At 58.9% G+C, this 21,916-nt stretch overlaps 1 protein-coding gene across 1 annotated transcript in view; it reads right to left on the bottom strand.

The window, feature by feature from the left end:
* The window catches only part of PPP1R13L (protein phosphatase 1 regulatory subunit 13 like), a 38,268-nt gene that overhangs the window by 1,970 nt on the left and 14,382 nt on the right, over positions 1-21,916 (bottom strand). The window contains exons 7-13 of the mRNA XM_072920885.1: positions 20,958-21,022; positions 19,140-19,665; positions 15,948-16,564; positions 13,430-13,567; positions 11,573-11,706; positions 7,666-7,832; positions 2,483-2,682 (exon numbers count right to left, since the gene is read on the bottom strand). Of these exons, the coding sequence (XP_072776986.1) occupies positions 2,483-2,682; positions 7,666-7,832; positions 11,573-11,706; positions 13,430-13,567; positions 15,948-16,564; positions 19,140-19,665; positions 20,958-21,022 (1,847 nt within the window). The remainder of the gene's footprint in view (positions 1-2,482; positions 2,683-7,665; positions 7,833-11,572; positions 11,707-13,429; positions 13,568-15,947; positions 16,565-19,139; positions 19,666-20,957; positions 21,023-21,916) is intronic.

Genomic DNA, 21,916 nt, shown 5'->3' with positions numbered 1-21,916 from the left:
TCCCCAAATTCCCCAATGGATTTACCCCATATGGGACCCCTCCCCAAATTCCCCAATGGATTTACCCCTATGGGACCCCTCCCCAAATTCCCCAATGGATTTACCCCTATGGGACCCCTCCCCAAATTCCACAATGGATTTACCCCCAATGGGACCCCTCCCCAAATGGATTCAGCCCTATTTACCCATATGGGACCCCTCCCCAATGGATTTATCCCCCACAGGACCCCTCCCCAAATGGATTTACCCCAATGGGACCCCTCCCCAATGGCTTTACCCTCCATGGGACCCCTCCCCAAATGGATTTACCCCCATGGGACCCCTCCCCAAATAGATTTACCCCAAAGGGACCCCTCCCCAAATGGATTTATCCTCTATGGGACCCCTCCCCAAATGGATTATCCCCTATGGGACCTCTCCCAAATGGCTTTACCCCCCATGGGACCCCTCCCCAAAAGGATTTACCCCTATGGGACCCCTCCCCAATGGATTTACCTCCATGGGACCCCTCCCCAAATGGATTCAGCCCTATTTACCCATATAGGACCCCTCCCCAATGGCTTTATCCCCCAGGGGACCCCTCCCCAAATGGATTTACCCCCATGGGACCCCTCCCCAAATAGATTCAGCCCTATTTACCCCTATGGGACCCCTCCCCAATGACTTTACCCCCATGGGACCCCTCCCCAAATGTATTCATCCCTATTTATCCCCCATGGGACCCCTCCCCAAATAGATTCAGCCCTATTTACCCCCATGGGACTCCTCCCCAATGGCTTTTCCCCCCACGGGACCCCTCCCCAAATGGATTCAGCCCTATTTACCCATATGGGACCCCTCCCCAATGGCTTTATCCCCCACAGGACCCCTCCCCAAATGGATTTACCCCCACGGGACCCCTCCCCAATGGCTTTACCCCCACAGGACCCCTCCCCAAATGGATTCAGCCCTATTTACCCATAGGGGACCCCTCCCCAATGGCTTTACACCCTATGGGACCCCTCCCCAAATGAATTTATCCTCTATGGGACCCCTCCCCAAATGGATTCAGCCCTATTCACCCCCATGGGACCCCTCCCCAAATGGATTTACCCCCATGGGACCCCTCCCCAAATGCATTTTCCCCCCAATGGGACCCCTCCCCAAATGGATTTACCCCCCACGGGACCCCTGCCCAGTGGCTTATCCCCCATGGGACCCCTCCCCAAATGGATTCAGCCCTATTTACCCATATGGGACCCCTCCCCAAATGTATTTATCCCCCAATGGGACCCCTCCCCAATGGCTTTATCCTCTATGGGACCCCTCCCCAAATGGATTCATCCCTATTTACCCATATAGGACCCCTCCCCAATGGATTTATCCCCTATGGGACCCCTCCCCAATGACTTTTTCCCCCACGGGACCCCTCCCCAATGACATTACCCCCCACGGGACCCCTCCCCAATGACATTACCCCCCACAGGACCCCTCCCCAAATGGATTCAGCCCTATTTACCCATGTGGGACCCCTCCCCAAATGGATTCAGCCCTATTTATCCCCCATGGGACCCCTCCCCAATGACTTTACCCCCCATGGGACCCCTCCCCAAATGGATTCAGCCCTATTTACCCATGTGGGACCCCTCCCCAAATGGATTCATCCCTATTTATCCCCCATGGGACCCCTCCCCAAATGACTTTTCCCCCCACAGGACCCCTCCCCAAATAGATTTACCCCCACAGGACCCCTCCCCAAATGTATTCATCCCTATTTATCCCCCATGGGACCCCTCCCCAAATGGATTTTCCCCTATGGGACCTCTCCCAAATGGCTTTACCCCCCACGGGACCCCTCCCCAATGGCTTTACCCCCCATGGGACCCCTCCCCAAATGGGTTCAGCCCTATTTACCCATAAGAGACCCCTCCCCAAATAGATTCATCCCTATTTATCCCCCATGGGACCCCTCCCCAATGGCTTTTCCCCCCACAGGACCCCTCCCCAAATGGATTCAGTCTGATTTACCCATATAGGACCCCTCCCCAATGGATTTATCCTCTATGGGACCCCTCCCCAATGGCTTTACCCCCTATGGGACCCCTCCCCAAATGGATTTACCCCCATGGGACCCCTCCCCAAATGGATTCAGCCCTATTTACCCCTATGGGACCCCTCCCCAATGACTTTACCCCCATGGGACCCCTCCCCAAATGTATTCATCCCTATTTATCCCCCATGGGACCCCTCCCCAAATAGATTCAGCCCTATTTACCCATATGGGACCCCTCCCCAATGACTTTTCCCCCCATGGGACCCCTCCCCAAATGGATTTACCCATATGGGACCCCTCCCCAATGACTTTACCCCCCATGGGACCCCTCCCCAAATGGATTCAGCCCTATTTACCCCCTCCCCAGTGACTTTTCCCCCCCCGGGACCCCTCCCCAATGACTTTTCCCCCCCCGGGACCCCTCCCCAGAGCCCCCCGAGCCCCCCTCACCCCGAAGTAGTTCCGGGGGACGTATCCCTCGTGGCCGTAGAGGGACCCCCACCACCAGTCGAGCTCCTCGGGGGGCTGCCGGCGCAGCACCGTCACCGGTTCCCCCTCGCGGAACGAGAGCTCGTCCCCGAGCTCGGCGCTGTAATCCCAGAGCGCGTACACCACGCCGCTGTTCAGCACCCCCATGCCCTGCTCCACCTCTGCGGGGACCCCAAAATCCGCATTGGCACCCCAAAACTGCCCCGAGACCCCCAAACCGCCCCAGTATCCAAATAACCCCAAATATCCCCAAATAACCCCAAATAACCCCAAATGTCCCCACCCGACACCACGCCGCTGTTCAGCACCCCCATGCCCTGCTCCACCTCTGCGGGCACCCCAAAATCCGCATTGGCACCCCAAAATCCGCATTGGCACCCCAAAACTGCCCCGGTACCCAAAAATATCCAAATATCCCCAAATAACCCAAAATAACCCCAAATATCCCCACCCGACACCACGCCGCTGTTCAGCACCCCCATGCCCTGCTCCACCTCTGCGGGGACCCCAAAATCCGCATTGGCACCCCAAAATCCGCATTGGCACCCCAAAACTGCCCCGGTACCCAAATAACCCCAAATAACCCAAAATAACCCCAAATAACCCCAAATATCCCCACCCGACACCACGCCGCTGTTCAGCACCCCCATGCCCTGCTCCACCTCTGCGGGGACCCCAAAATCCGCATTGGCACCCCAAAATCCGCATTGGCACCCCAAAACTGCCCCGAGACCCCCAAACCGACCCGGTACCCAAAAATATCCAAATATCCCCAAATATCCCCAAATGTCCCCAAATATCCCCCAAATATCCCCAAATAAATGTCCCCAAATGTCCCCAAATATCCCCAAATAAATGTCCCCAAATGTCCCCAAATATCCCCAAATAAATGTCCCCAAATATCCCCAAATATTCCCAAATAAATGTCCCCAAATATCCCCCAAATATCCTCAAATATCCCCAAATAAATATCCCCAAATATCCCCAAATTAATGTCCCCGAAATGTCTCCAAATATCCCCAAATAAATGTCCCCAAATATCCTGAAATATCCCCAAATATCCCCAAATGTCCCCAAATATCCCCAAATATCCCCAAATATCCCCAAATAAATGTCCCCAAATATCCCCCAAATATCCCCAAATAAATGTCCCCAAATGTCCCCCAAATATCCCCAAATAAATGTCCCCAAATATCCCCCAAATATCCCCAAATATCCCCAAATAAATGTCCCCAAATATCCCCAAATATCCCCCAATAAATGTCCCCAAATGTCCCCAAATATCCCCTAATAAATGTCCCCAAATATCCCAAAATATCCCCAAATAAATGTCCCCAAATGTCCCCAAATATCCCCAAATAAATGTTCCCCAATGTCCCCAAATATCCCCAAATATCCCCAAATATCCCCCAAATAAATGTCCCCAAATATCCCCCAAATATCCCCAAATTAATGTCCCCAAATGTCCCCAAATAAATGTCCCCAAATATCCCCCAAATATCTCCAAATATCCCCCAATAAATGTCCCCAAATATCCCCAAATAAATGTCCCCAAATATCCCCCAAATATCCCCAAATTTCCCCTCAAATAAATGTCCCCAAATGTCCCCCAAATATCTCCAAATAAATGTCCCCAAATGTCCCCAAATATCCCCAAATATCCCCAAATATCCCCAAATAAATGTCCCCAAATGTCCCCAAATATCCCCCAAATATCCCCAAATAAATGTCCCCAAATATCCCCCAATATCCCGAAATAAATGTCCCCAAATGTTGCCAAATATACCCAAATAAATGTCCCCAAATGTCCCCAAATAAATGTCCCCAAATGTCCCCAAATATCCCCAAATATCCCCAAATAAATGTCCCCAAATGTCCCCAAATAAATGTCCCCAAATATCCCCAAATATCCCCCAAATATCCCCAAATAAATGTCCCCAAATGTCCCCAAATATCCCCAAATATCCCCAAATAAATGTCCCCAAATATCCCCAAATAAATGTCCCCAAATATCCCCAAAACTCCACACTCCCAGTGCTCCCAGTCCCTCCCAGTGCTCCCAGTGCTCCCAGTTCAGACCAGTGAGGCAGCTGCAGCAATCAGGGATCACCATAAACACCCAGTATCCCATCCCAGTACTCCCAGTATCCAATCCCAGTATCCCCAGTACCCCCAGAACCGCACACCCCCAGTCCATCCCAGTCTCTCCCAGTCCCTCCCAGTGCTCCCAGTGCTCCCAGTGCTCCCAGTTCAGACCAGTCAGGCAGCTGCAGCAGTCAGGGGTCAATGTAAACCCCCAATATCACCAATATCCCATCCCAGTACCCCCAGTATCCCATCCCAGTATCCCCAGTATCCCATCCCAGTATCCCCAATATCCCATCCCAGTACCTCCAACACCCCACACCCCCACCATTCCCAGTCCCTCCCAGTCCCTCCCAGTGCTCCCAGTGCTCCCAGTCCATCCCAGTTCAGACCAGTGAGGTAGCTGCAGCAGTCGGCGTAGCCCTCGCGGTACGGGTCGCACCATCAACCCCCAATATCCCATCCCAGTACCCCCAGTATCCCATCCCAGTATCCCCAGTACCCCCAGAACCCCACACTCCCAGTGCTCCCAGTGCTCCCAGTCCCTCCCAGTGCTCCCAGTTCAGACCAGTGAGGTAGCTAGAGTAATCAGGGATCACCATAAACCCCGATATCCCATCCCAGTATCCCCAGTATCCCATCCCAGTACCCCCAGTATCCCCAGTACCCCCAGAACCCCACACCCCCACCACTCCCAGTGCTCCCAGTCCATCCCAGTCCCTCCCAGTGCTCCCAGTTCAGACCGGTCAGGTAGCTGCAGCAGTCAGGGGTCAATGTAAACCTCCAGTATCCCATCCCAGTATCCCCAGTACCCCCAGAACCCCACACCCCCATATCCCCAGTCCCTCCCAGTCCCTCCCAGTGCTCCCAGTGCTCCCAGTTCAGACCAGTGAGGTAGCTGCAGCAGTCGGCGTAGCCCTCGCGGTACGGGTCACACCATCAACCCCCAGTATCCCATCCCAGTATCCCCAGTATCCCATCCCAGTACCCCCAGTACCCCCAGAACCCCACACCCCCACCATTCCCAGTGCTCCCAGTGCTCCCAGTTCAGACCAGTGAGGCAGATGGAGCAGTCAGGGGTCACCATAAACCCCCAATATCCCATCCCAGTACCCCCAATATCCCATCCCAGTACCCCCAGTATCCCCAGAACCCCACACCCCCAGTCCCCCCCAGTCCCTCCCAGTCCCTCCCAGTCCATCCCAGTTCAGACCAGTGAGGCAGATGGAGCAGTCAGGGGTCAATGTAAACCTCCAGTATCACCAATATCCCATCCCAGTATCCCCAGTATCCCATCCCAGTATCCCCAGTACCCCCAGAACCCCACACCCTGACCACTCCCAGTGCTCCCAGTGCTCCCAGTGCTCCCAGTTCAGACCAGTGAGGTAGCTGCAGCAGTCGGCGTAGCCCTCGCGGTACGGGTCGCACCATCAACCCCCAGTTCCCATCCCAGTATCCCCAGTATCCCATCCCAGTACCCCCAGTACCCCCAGAACCCCACATCCCCAATCCGTCCCAGTGCTCCCAGTCCCTCCCAGTGCTCCCAGTGCTCCCAGTGCTCCCAGTTCAGACCAGTGAGGCAGCTGCAGCAGTCAGGGATCAATGTAAACCTCCAGTATCCCAAATATCCCATCCCAGTACCCCCAGTATCCAATCCCAGTACCCCCAACACCCCACATCCCCAGTCCCCCCCAGTCCATCCCAGTCCCTCCCAGTCCCTCCCAGTGCTCCCAGTTCAGACCAGTGAGGTAGCTGCAGCAGTCAGGAGTCAATGTAAACCTCCAATATCCCCAATATCCCATCCCAGTACCCCCAGAACCCCACACCCCCAGTCCATCCCAGTCCATCCCAGTCCCTCCCAGTCCCTCCCAGTCCATCCCAGTTCAGACCAGTGAGGTAGCTGCAGCAGTCGGCGTAGCCCTCGCGGTACGGGTCACACCATCAACCCCCAATATCCCATCCCAGTATCCCCAGTACCCCCAGAACCCCACACCGCCCCCACTCCCAGTGCTCCCAGTGCTCCCAGTCCCTCCCAGTGCTCCCAGTTCAGACCGGTGAGGCCGATGGAGCAGTCAGGGGTCAAGGTAAACCTCCAGTATCCAATCCCAGTATCCCCAGTACCCCAAACACCTCACATCCCCCATATCCCCCACCAGTCCCAGTGCTCCCAGTCCATCCCAGTGCTCCCAGTGCTCCCAGTTCAGACCAGTGAGGCAGCTGCAGCAGTCAGGGATCACCATAAACCCCCAGTATCCAATCCCAGTACCCCCAGTATCCCATCCCAGTAACCCCAGTACCCCCAGAACCCCACATTCCCAGTCCCTCCCAGTGCTCCCAGTCCCTCCCAGTGCTCCCAGTGCTCCCAGTTCAGACCAGTGAGGTAGCTGCAGCAGTCGGCGTAGCCCTCGCGGTACGGGTCGCACCATTAACCCCCAATATCCCATCCCAGTATCCCCAGTATCCAATCCCAGTATCCCCAGTACCCCCAGAACCGCACACCCCCAGTGCTCCCAGTCCCTCCCAGTCCATCCCAGTCCCTCCCAGTCCATCCCAGTTCAGACCAGTGAGGTAACTGCAGCAGTCAGGGGTCAATGTAAACCCCCAATATCCCCAGTTCCCATCCCAATATCCCATCCCAGTATCCCCAGTACCCCCAGAACCGCACACCCCCACCATTCCCAGTCCATCCCAGTGCTCCCAGTCCCTCCCAGTGCTCCCAGTTCAGACCGGTCAGGTAGCTGCAGCAGTCGGCGTAGCCCTCGCGGTACGGGTCGCACCATCAACCCCCAATATCCCATCCCAGTATCCCCCGTATCCCAATCCCAGTATCCCCAGTACCCCCAGAACCGCACACCCCCACCATTCCCAGTGCTCCCAGTGCTCCCAGTTCAGACCAGTGAGGTAGCTGCAGCAGTCAGGGGTCAATGTAAACCCCCAGTATCCCCAATATCCCATCCCAGTACCCCAATATATCATCCCAGTACCCCCAGTACCCCACATCCCCCATATCCCACACCAGTCCCAGTGCTCCCAGTGCTCCCAGTGCTCCCAGTTCAGACCGGTCAGGTAGCTGCAGCAGTCGGCGTAGCCCTCGCGGTACGGGTCGCATTTCTCCACCGCCATGCTGCCGTCGCTGGCCGTGGTGGCGAAGACGGCGGCGCCGTGCCGCACCAGCGCCACGCACACGCCGGTGTCGTTGCACGAGGCCGCGCAGTGCAGGGGGGTCCTGCGCCCCAAATTCGGGGGTTGGACCCCAAAAATTGGGGGGTCGCCCTCAGGGTTTGGGGGATCGGTCCTTCATCACCCACCCCCCAAAAAATGGGGTGTTTGTGGGGTGTGGGGGGGTTTAGTTATAGAGGGTTTGGGGGATTGAGGGTTTGGGGACACTGAGGGGTTTTGGGGTCACTGAGGGTTTGGGGGACATTGGGGGAGTTTTGGGGTCACTGAAGGTTTGGGGGATATTGGGGGGATTTGGGGTCACTGAGGGTTTGGGGTTTTTTGGAGTCACCGAGGGTTTGGGGAGTTTTGGAGTCACTGAGGGTTTGGGGTCACTGTGGGTTTTGGGGTGTTTGGGGTGTTTTGGGGTCACTGTGGGTTTTGGGGTGTTTGGGGTGTTTTGGGGTCACTGAGGGTTTGGGGGTGTTTGGGGGGTTTTGGGGTCACTGAGGGTTTGGGGTTTTTTGGGGTAACTGAGGGTTTGGGGAACATTGGGGGGGTTTTGGGGTCAGTGAGGGTTTGGGGAGTTTTGGGGAAATTGAGGGTTTGGGGAGTTTTGGGGTCACTGAGGGTTTGGGGGAATTGAGGGTTTGGGGGGTTTGGGGTCACCGAGGGTTTGGGGGCGTTTGGGGGGTTTTGGGGTCACTGAGGATTTTGGGGAACATTGGGGGGGGTTTGGGGTCACTGAGGGTTTGGGGAGTTTTGGGGTCACTGAGGGTTTGGGGGTGTTTGGGGGGTTTTGGGGTCGCTGAGGGTTTGGGGAGTTTTGGGGTCACCAAGGGTTTGGGGGACATTGAGGGGGTTTTGGGGTCACTGAGGGTTTGGGGATTTTTGGGGTCAATGAGGGTTTGGGGGACATTGGGAGGGTTTTGGGGTCACTGAGAGTTTGGGGTTTATTGGGGTCAGTGAGGGTTTTGGGGACATTGGGGGGGTTTTGGGGTCACTGAGGGTTTGGGGTTTTTTGGGGTCACCGAGGGTTTGGGGGCGTTTGGGGGGTTTTGGGGTCACTGAGGGTTTGGGGTTTTTTGGGGTCACTGAGGGTTTGGGGGAGTTGGGGGGTTTGGGATCACTGAGGGTGTCGGGGTCCCGTCCCCCCATGTCCCCATGTCCCCATTGTCCCCCCATGTCCCCCATTGTCCCCATATCCCCCATGTCCCCCCATGTCCCCCATGTCCCCCCGTGTCCCCATTGTCCCCATGTCCCCCATTGTCCCCATATCCCCCATGTCCCCCCATGTCCCCCATGTCCCCCCGTGTCCCCATTGTCCCCATTGTCCCCCATGTCCCCATTATCCCCATGTCCCCCCATATCCCCCCATTGTCCCCATGTCCCCCATATCCCCCATTATCCCCATATCCCCCATTATCCCCATTGTCCCCCCGTGTCCCCCCTGTCCCCCCATGTCCCCGTGTCCCCACGATGTCGCACCAGCCGTGGCTGTTGGGGTCCTGTCCCCCCATGTCCCCATATCCCCCATTGTCCCCATGTCCCCATATCCCCCCATGTCCCCCCATGTCCCCCCATGTCCCCATATCCCCCCATTGTCCCCATTGTCCCCATGTCCCCCATGTCCCCCCATATCCCCCCATGTCCCCGTGTCCCCGTGTCCCCCCCATGTCCCCATTGTCCCCATGTCCCCATTGTCCCCATGTCCCCATATCCCCCATGTCCCCATTGTCCCCCCATGTCCCCCTTGTCCCCATATCCCCCATTGTCCCCATGTCCCCCCATATCCCCATGTCCTCATTATCCCCATTATCCCCATTGTCCCCCCATTGTCCCCATGTCCCCATTGTCCCCATGTCCCCCATGTCCCCCATGTCCCCATTGTCCCCATGTCCCCCATTGTCCCCATTGTCCCCATATCCCCATGTCCCCCCATATTCCCCCATATCCCCCCATGTCCCCCCATATCCCCATTGTCCCCATTGTCCCCCATGTCCCCATGTCCCCATACCCCCCATGTCCCCATTATCCCCATATCCCCCATTGTCCCCATATCCCCCCATGTCCCTATGTCCCCATGTCCCCCCATGTCCCCATTGTTCCCATTATCCCCATTATCCCCATTGTCCCCATTGTCCCCATTGTCCCCATATCCCCCCATATCCCCCCATTGTCCCCCCGTGTCCCCCCATGTCCCTCCATGTCCCCCATGTCCCCATTGTCCCCCATGTCCCCATTGTCCCCATTATCCCCATTGTCCCCCTGTCCCACTGTCTCCCCATGTCCCCCCATGTCCCCGTGTCCCCATTATCCCCATTGTCCCTGTATGTCCCCATTATCCCCATTGTCCCCCATGTCCCTCATATCCCCCATTGTCCCCCATATCCCCATTGTCCCCATTGTCCCCCCATGTCCCAATGTCCCCATTGTCCCCATTATCCCCATGTCCCCATATCCCCCCATTGTCCCCATGTCCCCTCATGTCCCCATTGTCCCCCCATTGTCCCCCCATGTCCCCCCATGTCCCCCATGTCCCTATTGTCCCCATATCCCCCCATTGTCCCCATATCCGCCCATGTCCCCCCATAACCCCCATTGTCCCCCCATGTCCCCCCATGTCCCCATTGTCCCCATGTCCCCATGTACCCCCATGTCCCCCCATATCCCCATGTCCCCACGTCCCCATTGTCCCCATATCCCCATTGTCCCCCCATTGTCCCCCCATGTCCCCTTGTCCCCATGTCCCCCCATGTCCCCATTGTCCCCCCATGTCCCCATTGTCCCCCCATTGTCCCCCCATGTCCCCTTGTCCCCATGTCCCCCCATGTCCCCCTGTCCCCCCATTGTCCCCATGTCCCCATTATCCCCATTATCCCCATGTCCCCCCATGTCCCCATTGTCCCCATATCCCCATTGCCCCCCATTTTCCCCATGTCCCCATTGTCCCCATTGTCCCCATGTCCCCATGTCCCCATATCCCCCCATTGTCCCCATGTCCCCATTGTCCCCACGGTGTCGCACCAGCCGTGGCTGTCGGGGTCCTGTCCCCCCATGTCCCCATATCCCCCCATATCCCCCATTGTCCCCCCATGTCCCCATATCCCCCCATGTCCCCATGTCCCCCCATGTCCCCATGTCCCCCCGTGTCCCCATTGTCCCCACGGTGTCGCACCAGCCGTGGCTGTCGGGGTCCTGTCCCCCCATGTCCCCCATTGTCCCCCATGTCCCCCCATGTCCCCATTGTCCCCATTATCCCCATGTCCCCATTGTCCCCATTGTCCCCATATCCCCCCATGTCCCCCCATATCCCCCATATCCCCCCATGTCCCCCATTGTCCCCATGTCCCCCCATATCCCCCCATGTCCCCATGTCCCCCATGTCCCCATTGTCCCCCCATGTCCCCCCATGTCCCCATTGTCCCCGTGTCCCCATTGTCCCCTCGATGTCGCACCATCCGTGGCTGTCGGGGTCCTGTTCCCCCATATCCCCCCATATCCCCCCATATCCCCCCATATCCCCCCATATCCCCCCATATCCCCCCATATCCCCCCGTGTCCCCCATGTCCCCATTGTCCCCATGTCCCCCATATCCCCCCATGTCCCCATTGTCCCCCATGTCCCCATTGTCCCCGCGGTGTCGCACCAGCCGTGGCTGTCGGGGTCCCGTCCCCCCATATCCCCCATGTCCCCCCATGTCCCCATTGTCCCCATGTCCCCATATCCCCCCATGTCCCTATTGTCCCCATATCCCCCCATGTCCCCATGTCCCCCCCGTGTCCCCATGTCCCCCCGCGGTGTCGCACCATCCGTGGCTGTCGGGGGAGTTGACGTTGGCCCCGCTGGCGATCAGGAACTCCACGATGCCGTAGTTGGCTCCGCAGATGGCGTTGTGCAGCGCCGTGATGCCCTCGTCGTTGGGCTGGCTCGGGTCATTCAGCTGGGGACAGCGGCGTGTCCCCTCACTGCCACCCGGGACAGCCCGGGACAGTGCCGGGGACACAGCCGGGACAGCCCCGGGACAGCCCCGGGACAGCCCCGATGTCCCCACTGTCACCCAGCCCCGCTGTCCCACACCTCTGTCCCCTCACTGCCACCCGGGACAGCCCCGGGACAGTGCCGGGGACACACCCGGGACAGCCCCGGGACTCCCCCGATGTCCCCGCTGTCACCCAGCCCCGCTGTCCCACACCTCTGTCCCCTCACTGCCACCCGGGACAGCCCCGGGACAGCCCGGGGACACAGCCGGGACAGCGCCGGGACAGCCCCGGGACACCCCGGGGACACAGCCAGGACAGCCCCGGGACAGCCCCGGGACACCCCCGATGTCCCCACTGTCACCCAGCCCCGCTGTCTGCATCCCTGTCCCCTCACTGCCACCCGGGACAGCCCCGGGACAGCCCCGGGACAGCCCCGATGTCCCCACTGTCACCCAGCCCCGCTGTCTGCATCCCTGTCCCCTCACTGCCACCCGGGACAGCCCCGGGACACACCCGGGACAGGCCCGGGACACAGCCGGGACAGCCCCGGGACAGCCCCGGGACAGCCCCGATGTCCCCACTGTCACCCAGCCCCGCTGTCCTACACCTCTGTCCCCTCACTGCCACCCGGGACAGCCCGGGACAGCCCCGGGACACAGCCGGGACAGCCCCGGGACAGCCCCGATGTCCCCACTGTCACCCAGCCCCGCTGTCCTACACCCCTGTCCCCTCACTGCCACCCGGGACAGCCCCGGGACACAGCCGGGACAGCCCCGGGACAGCCCCGATGTCCCCGCTGTCACCCAGCCCCGCTGTCCTACACCTCTGTCCCCTCACGGCCACCCGGGACAGCCCTGGGACACACCCGGGACAGCCCCGGGACAACCCCGATGTCCCCGCTGTCACCCAGCCCCGCTGTCCTACACCTCTGTCCCCTCACTGCCACCCGGGACAGCCCGGGACAGTGCCGGGGACACAGCCGGGACACACCCGGGACACCCCCGATGTCCCCTGTCCCCCCTGTCCCCCCTGTCCCCACTGTCCCCGGTGTCCCCGGTGTCCCCGGTGTCCCCCGTGTCCCCAGTGTCACCTCTGCCACCGCCTGCTGCACCACGTCCCGCTCCCACTGACCCTCCCCAGTGTCCCCAATGTCCCCAATGTCCCCAATGTCCCCAGTGTCACCTCGGCCACCGCCTGCTGCACCACGTCCAGCTCCCATTGACCCTCCCCGGTGTCCCCAGTGTCCCCAATGTCCCCAATGTCCCCAATGTCACCTCTGCCACCGCCTGCTGCACCACGTCCCGCTCCCATTGACCCTCCCCAGTGTCCCCACTGTCCCCACTGTCCCCGGTATCCCCAGTGTCCTCGGTGTCCCCGCTGTCCCCTGTCCCCAATGTCACCTCTGCCACCGCCTGCTGCACCACGTCCAGCTCCCACTGACCCTCCCCAGTGTCCCCGGTGTCCCCAATGTCCCCAATGTCCCCAGTGTCACCTCTGCCACCGCCTGCTGCACCACGTCCAGCTCCCGCGGACCCTCCCCAGTGTCCCCAGTGTCCCCAGTGTCCCCACTGTCCCCGGTGTCCCCAATGTCACCTCTGCCACCGCCTGCTGCACCACGTCCAGCTCCCATTGACCCTCCCCGGTGTCCCCAGTGTCCCCGGTGTCCCCTGTCCCCAGTGTCACCTCTGCCACCGCCTGCTGCACCACGTCCAGCTCCCCGGTCAGGGCCGCGTCCAGCAGCAGCACCAGCGGGTTCAGCCGCACCCGCGCCCCGGGGCGGCGCCGCGGCGAGGAGGGGTCGCGCAGGGCCGAGCGCAGCTCCTGCGGCAGCGGGAGGGCTCAGGGGACACGGGGACAGCACCCCGGGCATTGGGGACATCACCAGGACAGCCCCGGACATTGGGGACATCACCCCGGGACAGCCCCGGGCACTGGGGACATCACCCCGGGCGTTGGGGACATCACCCCGGGCAGTGGGGACATCACCCCGGGCAGTGGGGACATCACCCCGGGCATGGGGACATCACCCCAGGACAGCCCCGGACATTGGCGACATCACCCCGGACATGGGGACATCACCCCTGGACAGCCCCGGGCACTGGGGACATCACCCCGGGCGTTGGGGACATCACCCCGGGCAGTGGGGACATCACCCCGGGCAGTGGGGACATCACCCCGGGCATGGGGACATCACCCTGACATGGGGACATCACCCCGGGACAGCCCCGGGCATTGGGGACATCACCTCGGGCATTGGGGACATCACCCCGGGACAGCCCCGGGCACTGGGGACATCACCCCGGACAGTGGGGACAGCACCCCGGACACTGGGGACATCACCCCGGGCATTGGGGACATCCCCAGGACAGCCCTGGACATTGGGGACATCACCCCGGACATTGAGGACATCACCCCGGGCAGTGGGGACATCACCCCGGGCATTGGGGACATCACCCCGGGCAGTGGGGACATCACCCCGGGCATTGGGGACATCACCCCGGAACAGCCCCGGACATTGGGGACATCACCCCGGGCAGTGGGGACATCACCCCGGGACAGCCCCGGGCACTGGGGACATCCCCAGGACAGCCCCGGGCAGTGGGGACATCACCCCGGGCATTGGGGACATCACCCCGGACATTGGGGACATCATCCCGGAGATTGGGGACATCACCCCGGGCATTGGGGACATCACCCCGGACATTGGGGACATCACCCCGGGCATTGGGGACATCACCCCGGGCACTGGGGACATCACCCCGGGACAGCCCCGGACATGGGGACATCACCCCGGGCATTGGGGACATCACCTCGGACATTGGGGACATCACCCCGGGCATGGGGACATCACCCCGGGACAGCCCCGGGCATTGGGGACATCACCCCGGGCATGGGGACATCACCCCGGGACAGCCCCGGGCACTGGGGAAATCACCCCGGGCATGGGGACATCCCCAGGACACCACCGGACATTGGGGACATCACCCCGGGCAGTGGGGACATCACCCCGGGCATTGGGGACATCATCCCGGGACAGCCCCGGGCATGGGGACATCACCCCGGGCGGTGGGGACATCACCCCGGGCATGGGGACATCACCTCGGACATGGGGACAGCACCCCGGGACAGCCCCGGAGACTGGGGACATCCCCGGGCAGTGGGGACATCATCCCGGGACAGCCCCGGGCAGTGGGGACATCACCCCGGGCATGGGGACATCACCCCGGGACAGCCCCGGACACTGGGGACATCCCCGGGAGAGCCCCGGAGATTGGGGACATCACCCCGGACATTGGGGACATCGCCCCGGGCGGTGGGGACATCACCCCGGGACAGCCCCGGAGATTGGGGACATCACCCCGGGACAGCCCTGGACATTGGGGACATCACCCCGGGCATTGGGGACATCCCCAGGACATTGGGGACATCCCCAGGACAGCCCCGGACAATGGGGACATCACCTGGAACATGGGGACATCACCCCGGGCGGTGGGGACATCACCCCGGGACAGCCCCGGACATTGGGGACATCACCCCGGGACAGCCCCGGACATTGGGGACATCACCCCGGACATTGGGGACATCACCCCGGGACAGCCCCGGACATTGGGGACATCACCCCGGACATTGGGGACATCCCCAGGACACTCCAGGGGACACCACGGGGGACTTCAAGGGACAAGGACTGGGGGGTCTCAGAGGGGACAGGGACACCGTGTGACACGGGGGGGGGTGACAATGACACTGGGGGGGTCTCACAGGGGACAGGGACACCGTGTGACACTGGGGGAGGTGACAATGACACTGGGGGGGTCTCAGAGGGACACCGTGTGACACTGGGGGGGTGACAATGACACTGGGGGGGTCTCAGAGGGGACAGGGACACCGTGTGACACTGGGGGGGCGTCTCAGAGGGACAGGGACACCGTGTGACACTGGGGGGGTGACAATGACACTGGGGGAGGGTGACAATGACACTGGGGGGGTGACAATGACACCTCGGGGGGGTGACAATGACACTGGGGGGGTGACAATGACACTGGGGGGGGGTGACAATGCCACCTCGGGGGTCTCACAGGGACACTGGCCGAGGCTCTCCAAGGGACAAGGACCGGGTGGGTTTGGGGGGGGGGGTCCCAAAGCGACAACGCCACCCTGTCCATCTGTCCCCATCTGTCCCCGTCCGTCTGTCCCCACTCACCGGCACCGGCCCCGCCGCTCCGGGCGCTGCCACCGCCGCTGCCACCGGCGGCGAACTCTCCACCGGCGGCGGAGGAAGAGGAGGAAGAGGATGAGGATGAGGAGGAGGAGGAGGAGGAGGAGGAGGAGGAGGCGACAAGGACAGCGCCACCTCCGCGCCGCCGTCCCCCGGTGCGGCGGCGGCCCCGGGCCGGTGCAGCAGGCGCGGGATGAGCTGCCGGTAGTGGCGGGTGCGCGCCGGGGCGGCGGCGGGCCCGGGGCTCTGCTCCATCGAGCCCCGGCGCTTCAGCGGCCGCGGCATCTCCGCCAGGACCCGGGCCACCTCCCGGTACTCCGGGACACGGCGCGCCTCGGGCGGCAGCAGCGGCTGCAGCCGCGTCGGGCTCAGCGGCCGCACCGGGGGTCCCTCCGGGGGTCCCTCCGGGGGTAACTCCGGGGGTAACTCCGGGGGTAACTCCGGGGGGAACTCCGGGGGTAATTCCGGGGGTAACTCCGGGGGTAATTCCGGGGGTAATTCCGGGGGTAACTCCGGGGGTAACTCCGCGTCCGAGCAGCGCAGGAGCCGCTCCAGCTCCGCCTCGGCCTCCGGAGGGTCCGGGAGTGTGGGGCGGGTGGGAGCTGGGGGGGGAAAAGGGGGTGAGACCCCCGAATTGGGGAGGGGAAAAAGGGGGTGAGACCCCGGAATTGGGGAGGGGAAAAAGGGGAGACACCGGAAAAGGGGGAAAGGGGGAGAGACCCCCGAATTGGGGAGGGTCGGGGGGCGCGGGGCGGGTGGGAGCTGGGGGGGAGAAATGGGGCTGAGGGTGAGACCCCCGAATTGGGGAGGGGGAAATGGGGGAAATGGGGGGAGACCCCCGAATTGGGGAGGGGAAAAAGGGGAGACACCGGAAAAGGGGGAAAGGGGGGAGAGACCCCCGAATTGGGGAGGGGGAAATGGGGAAAGACCCCGGAATTGGGGGAGAGACCCCGGAATTGGGGAGGGGGAAATGGGGGTGAGATCCCGGAATTGGGGAGGGGGAAATGGGGGGTGAGACCCCGGAATTGGGGAGGGGGAAATGGGGGTGAGATCCCGGAATTGGGGAGGGGGAAATGGGGGGTGAGACCCCCGAATTGGGGAGGGGGGAATGGGGGACAGACCCCAGAATTGGGGAGGGGAAATGGGGGGGGAAAAGGGGGTGAGACCCCGGAATTGGGGAGGGGAAATGGGGGGGAGATCACGGAATTGGGGAGGGGAAATGGGGGGTGAGACCCCCGAATTGGGGAGGGGAAATGGGGGTGACCCCCCTTTTCACCCCCCCAACCCCCTATTTACCCCCCAAAATCCCATTTTCACCCCCCAAATTCTCTTTTTACCCCCCAAAATCCCCTTTTTACTCCCCCAAACCCCTCCAAAATCCCATTTTCACCCCTCAACCCCCCTATTTATCCCCCAAACCCCCATTTCCCCCCCCGAACCCCCCCAAAATCCCATTTTCACCCCCAAAAATCCCATTTCCCCCCCAAACCTCCATTTCCCCCCCCCAAACCCTCCCAAAATCCCCTTTCCCCCCCCAAACCCCCATTCCCCCCCCCAAACTCCCCCCCAAAATCCCATTTCCCCTCCCAAATCCCCCCAAAAATCCCATTTTCACCCCCTAAAAATCCCATTTCCCCCCCCAAAATCCCCATTTCCTCCCCCCAAACCCCCCAAAAATCCCATTTTCCCCCCCAAACCCCCTATTTATCCCCCAAACCCCCCTTTTTCCCCCCCAAACTCCCCCAAAAATCCCCTTTTTCCCCCCCAAACCCCCCAAAAATCCCCTTTTTCCCCCCCAAACCCCCCAAAAACCCCATTTCCCTCCACCAAACCCTCCAAAATCCCCTTATTACTCCCCCAAACCCCCAAAAATCCCATTTTCCCTCCCCCAACCCCCCAAAAATCCCATTTTCTCCCCCTAAACCCCCATTTCCCCCCCCAAACCCCCCAAAAATCCCATTTCCCCCCCAAAAATCCCATTTTCACCCCCCAAACCCCCCAAAATCCCCTTCCCCCCCAAAAAAAAACCCTTTTCACCCCCCAAAATCCCCTTTCCCTCCCCCAACCCCCCAAATCCCCATTTCCCCCCCCAAACCCCCCAAATCCCATTTCACCCCCCAAAACCCCATCCCTCCCCCCAAAATCCCCTTTTTACTCCCCCAAACTCCCCAAAAATCCCATTTTCACCCCCCAAACCCCCTATTTATCCCCCAAATGCCCCTTTCCCCCCTCAAACTCCCCCAAAAATCCCATTTTTCTCCCCCCGCAAACCCTCCAAAATCCCCTTTTCACCCCCCAAGAATCCCCTTTTCACCCCCCGAACCCCCCAAAATCCCATTTTCCCTCCCCCAACCCCCAAAAAATCCCATTTTCACCCCCTACACCCCCATTTCCCTCCCCAAACCCCCCAAAATTCCCATTTTCACCCCCCCAAACCCCCTATTTACCCCCCCGAAAATCCCATTTCCCCCCCCAAAATCCCATTTTCCCCTCCCTAAAGCCCCAAAAATCCCATTTTCACCCCCTAAACCCCCCATTTCTCCCCGCAAACCCCCTTTACCCCCGCCAAACCCCCCCCAAAATCCCATTTTCATCCCCCAACCCCCCCCAAAATCCCCTTTTCATTGCCACAAACCCCTTTTTTATCCCCCCAAATCCCATTTTCACCCCGCAAAAACCCTTTTTTAACCCCCAAATCCCCTTTTTACTCCCCCAAATCCCCTTTTCCTCCCCCAAACCCTCCAAAAATCCCCTTTTCAACCCCTAAACCCCCTATTTACCCTCCCAAAATCCCATTTCCCCCCCCAAACCCCCCAAAAATCCCATTTTCACCCCCAACCCCCCCCCAAAATCCCCTTTTCATCCCCCAAATCCCATTTTCACCCCCCAAACCCCCCAAAAAATCCCATTTTCACCCCCCAACCCCCCCCCAAAAATCCCATTTTCTCCCCCTAAACCCCCATTCCCCCCCCAAGCCCTCCCAAAATCCCCTTTCCCCCCCCCAAACCCCCTTTTCACTCCCCAAACCCCCCCAAAAATCCCATTTCCCCCCCCCAAAATCCCATTTTCACCCCCCAAACCCCCCAAAAAATCCCATTTTCACCCCCCAAACCCCCCCCAAAAATCCCATTTCCTCCCCCAAACCCCCAAAATTTCCCTCCCCCCATCCCCTCTCACCTTCCCCCGCCATCACCGGCGGTCCCGGGGGCAGCCCCGGGGGCAGTTTTTGGGGCGCCCCCCGAGCCCCCCAGAACGGGGGAACCCCGCGGGGGCCGCCCCCCTCCCAAAAAGCGTTCTGCAGGCGGAAAATCACCGACAGCGGCAGCGCCTTCTGCCGGGGGGGCCTCCCCGGTACCGGAACCGGGACCGGCACCGGGACCCGGGACAGAACCGGCGACACCGGGACCGGGTCCCGGGACTGCCCCGACACCGGGACCGGGACACGGGACAGCACCGGCGACACCGGGACCGGCGGCACCGAGACCCGGGACTGCCCCGGGACCGACCCTGGGACCGGTACCGGGACCCGGGACTGCCCCGACGCCGGTACCGGGACCCGGGACAGCCCCGGGACCGGCACCGGGACCGGCGGCACCGGGACCCGGGCCAGCACCGGCCGCCCCCGGGGCTGCGGCCGCCGCTCGGCGGGGAAGAGTTTGGAATTGCGGGGCAGAGTGGCGCTGCCGGACACCAACGGGGCCTCCTGCGCGGGGCACAAAGGGTTAAAAAGGGGATTTTAATTAGTTTTTTGGGATTTTTTTTTTAATTTTTTTTAATTTTTTTTGAGGGGTTAAAATTTGAATTTTTTTGATTTTTTTTTGGAAAGGTTAAAATTTGAATTTTTTTTTTTGGAGGGGTAAAAGGGTTAAAATTTGAATTTTTGAATTTTTTTAATTTTTTTTTTTGAGGGGTTAAAATTTGAATTTTTTTGAATTTTTTTTGGAGGGGTTAAAAGGGTTAAAATTAGAATTTTTGAATTTTTTTTTTAATATTTTAGTTGTTTTTTTTTTTGGAGGGGTTAAAATTTGAATTTTTGAATTTTTTCTTTAATTTGAATTTTTAAATTTTTTTTGAGGGGTTAAAAGGGTTAAAATTTGAATTTTTGATTTATTTTTTAATTTGAATTTTTAAATTTTTTTTGGAGGGGTTAATAGGGTTAAAATTTGAATTTTTAAATTTTTTTTGGTTTTGGGGTTTTTTTTGGAGGGGTTAAAAGGGTTAAAATTTGAATTTTTGAATTTTTTTTAATTTTTTTTTTGAGGGGTTAAAATTTGAATTTTTTTGAATCTTTTTTGGAGGGGTTAGAAGGGTTAAAATTTTAATTTTTTGAATTTTTTTTGGAGGGGTTAAAAGGGTTAAAATTTGAATTTTTTTGAATTTTTTTTGGAGGGGTTAAAAGGGTTAAAATTTGAATTTTTTTGAATTTTTTTTGGAGGGGTTGAAAGGGTTAAAATTTGAATTTCTGAATTGTTTTTATTTGAATTTTTAAATTTTTTTTTGAGGGGTTAAAATTTGAATTTTTTTGAATTTTTTTGAGGGGTAAAAGGGTTAAAATTTGAATTTTTGAATTTTTTTTGGTTGTTGGGGTTTTTTTTGAGGGGTTAAAAGGGTTAAAATCTGAATTTTTTGGAATTTTTTTTTGCACCCCTTTGGGACATTTTGGGGACCCCTTGGGGAATTTCGGGGACCCCCTGGGAAATACTGGGGACCCCTTGGGGATATTTTGGGGACATTTCAGGGGGCATTTTGAGGACCCCCTGGGGAATTTTGGGGACCCCTTGGGGACATTTCAGGAAGAATTTTGGGGACCCCTTGGGGACATTTCAGGGGGAATTTGGGGACATTTCAGGGGGAATTTTGGGGACATTTTGGAATTTTGGGGACCCCGTGGGTAATCAGAATTTTTGAATATTTTATTTTTATTCCTATTTTGGGTAGGGGGATGTTTAAAGTTTAAAATCCCCCCCAAATCCCCCCAAAATTTTGGGGGCTCACCTTGGCCGGCCCGGCCCCGTCCAGGCTGGATTCCCTCCAGGAACGCGCCGCAGCCTCGGGGGTCCCTGGGGGGGTCACGGGGGTTATTTGGGGGGGGTCTCACCCCAAAAATTAAAAATTGGGGGTTGGGAATAATTCACACCCCCCCGAATTTTGGAGTTCCCCCCAAAAAAGGTTCGAAGCCCTAAAAAGCCTCAGAGGCGCACCCCAAAAAAATCCGAAATTCAGTCTGCAAGTTAAAGCCCCCCAAAAAAAACCCCAGACCCCCCAAAAAAAGCCCCAAAACCCCCCAAAAAAAGCCCCAAAACCCCCCCAAAAAAAACCCCAGACCCCCCCAAAAAAGCCCCCAGACCCCCCCCAAAAAAAGCCCCAAGAACCCCCAAAAAATAGTCCCGAGAGCCCCCCAAAAGAAACCCCCAGACCCCCCAAAAAAAGCCCAAAGACCCCCCAAAAAAAGAAGCCCCCAGACCACCCAAAAAAAGCCCCAAGAGCCCCCCAAAAAAGTCCAAAGACCCCCCCAAAAAAAGCCCCAGACCCCCCCAAAAAAGCCCCCAGACCCCCCCAAAAAAGCCCCAAAACACCCCAAAAAAAGCCCCCAGACCCCCCCAAAAAAGCCCCCAGACCCCCCAAAAAAGCCCCCAGACCCCCCAAAAAAAAGTCCCCAGAAAACCCCCAAAAAAGCCTCCAGACCCCCCCAAAAAAAGCCCCCAGACCCCCTCAAAAATAAGGCCCAGACCCCCCCAAAAAAAACCTTAAGACCCCCCCAAAAAAAGCCCCCAGACCCCCCCAAAAAAGCCCCCAAGACCCCGCCCAAAAAAAGCCCCAAAACCCCCCAAAAAAACCCCCAGAGCCCCCCAAAAAAAGCCCCCAGACCCCCCCAAAAAAACCCCTCAGACCCCCCCTAAAAAAAGCCCCAAGACCCCCCAAAAAAAACCCCAGACCCCCCAAAAAAAGCCCCC

The sequence above is a fragment of the Taeniopygia guttata genome, chromosome 34 (assembly GCF_048771995.1).
Source record: "Taeniopygia guttata chromosome 34, bTaeGut7.mat, whole genome shotgun sequence".
Lineage (NCBI taxonomy): Eukaryota > Metazoa > Chordata > Aves > Passeriformes > Estrildidae > Taeniopygia > Taeniopygia guttata.
This window is presented reverse-complemented; position numbering and strand designations above follow the sequence as displayed.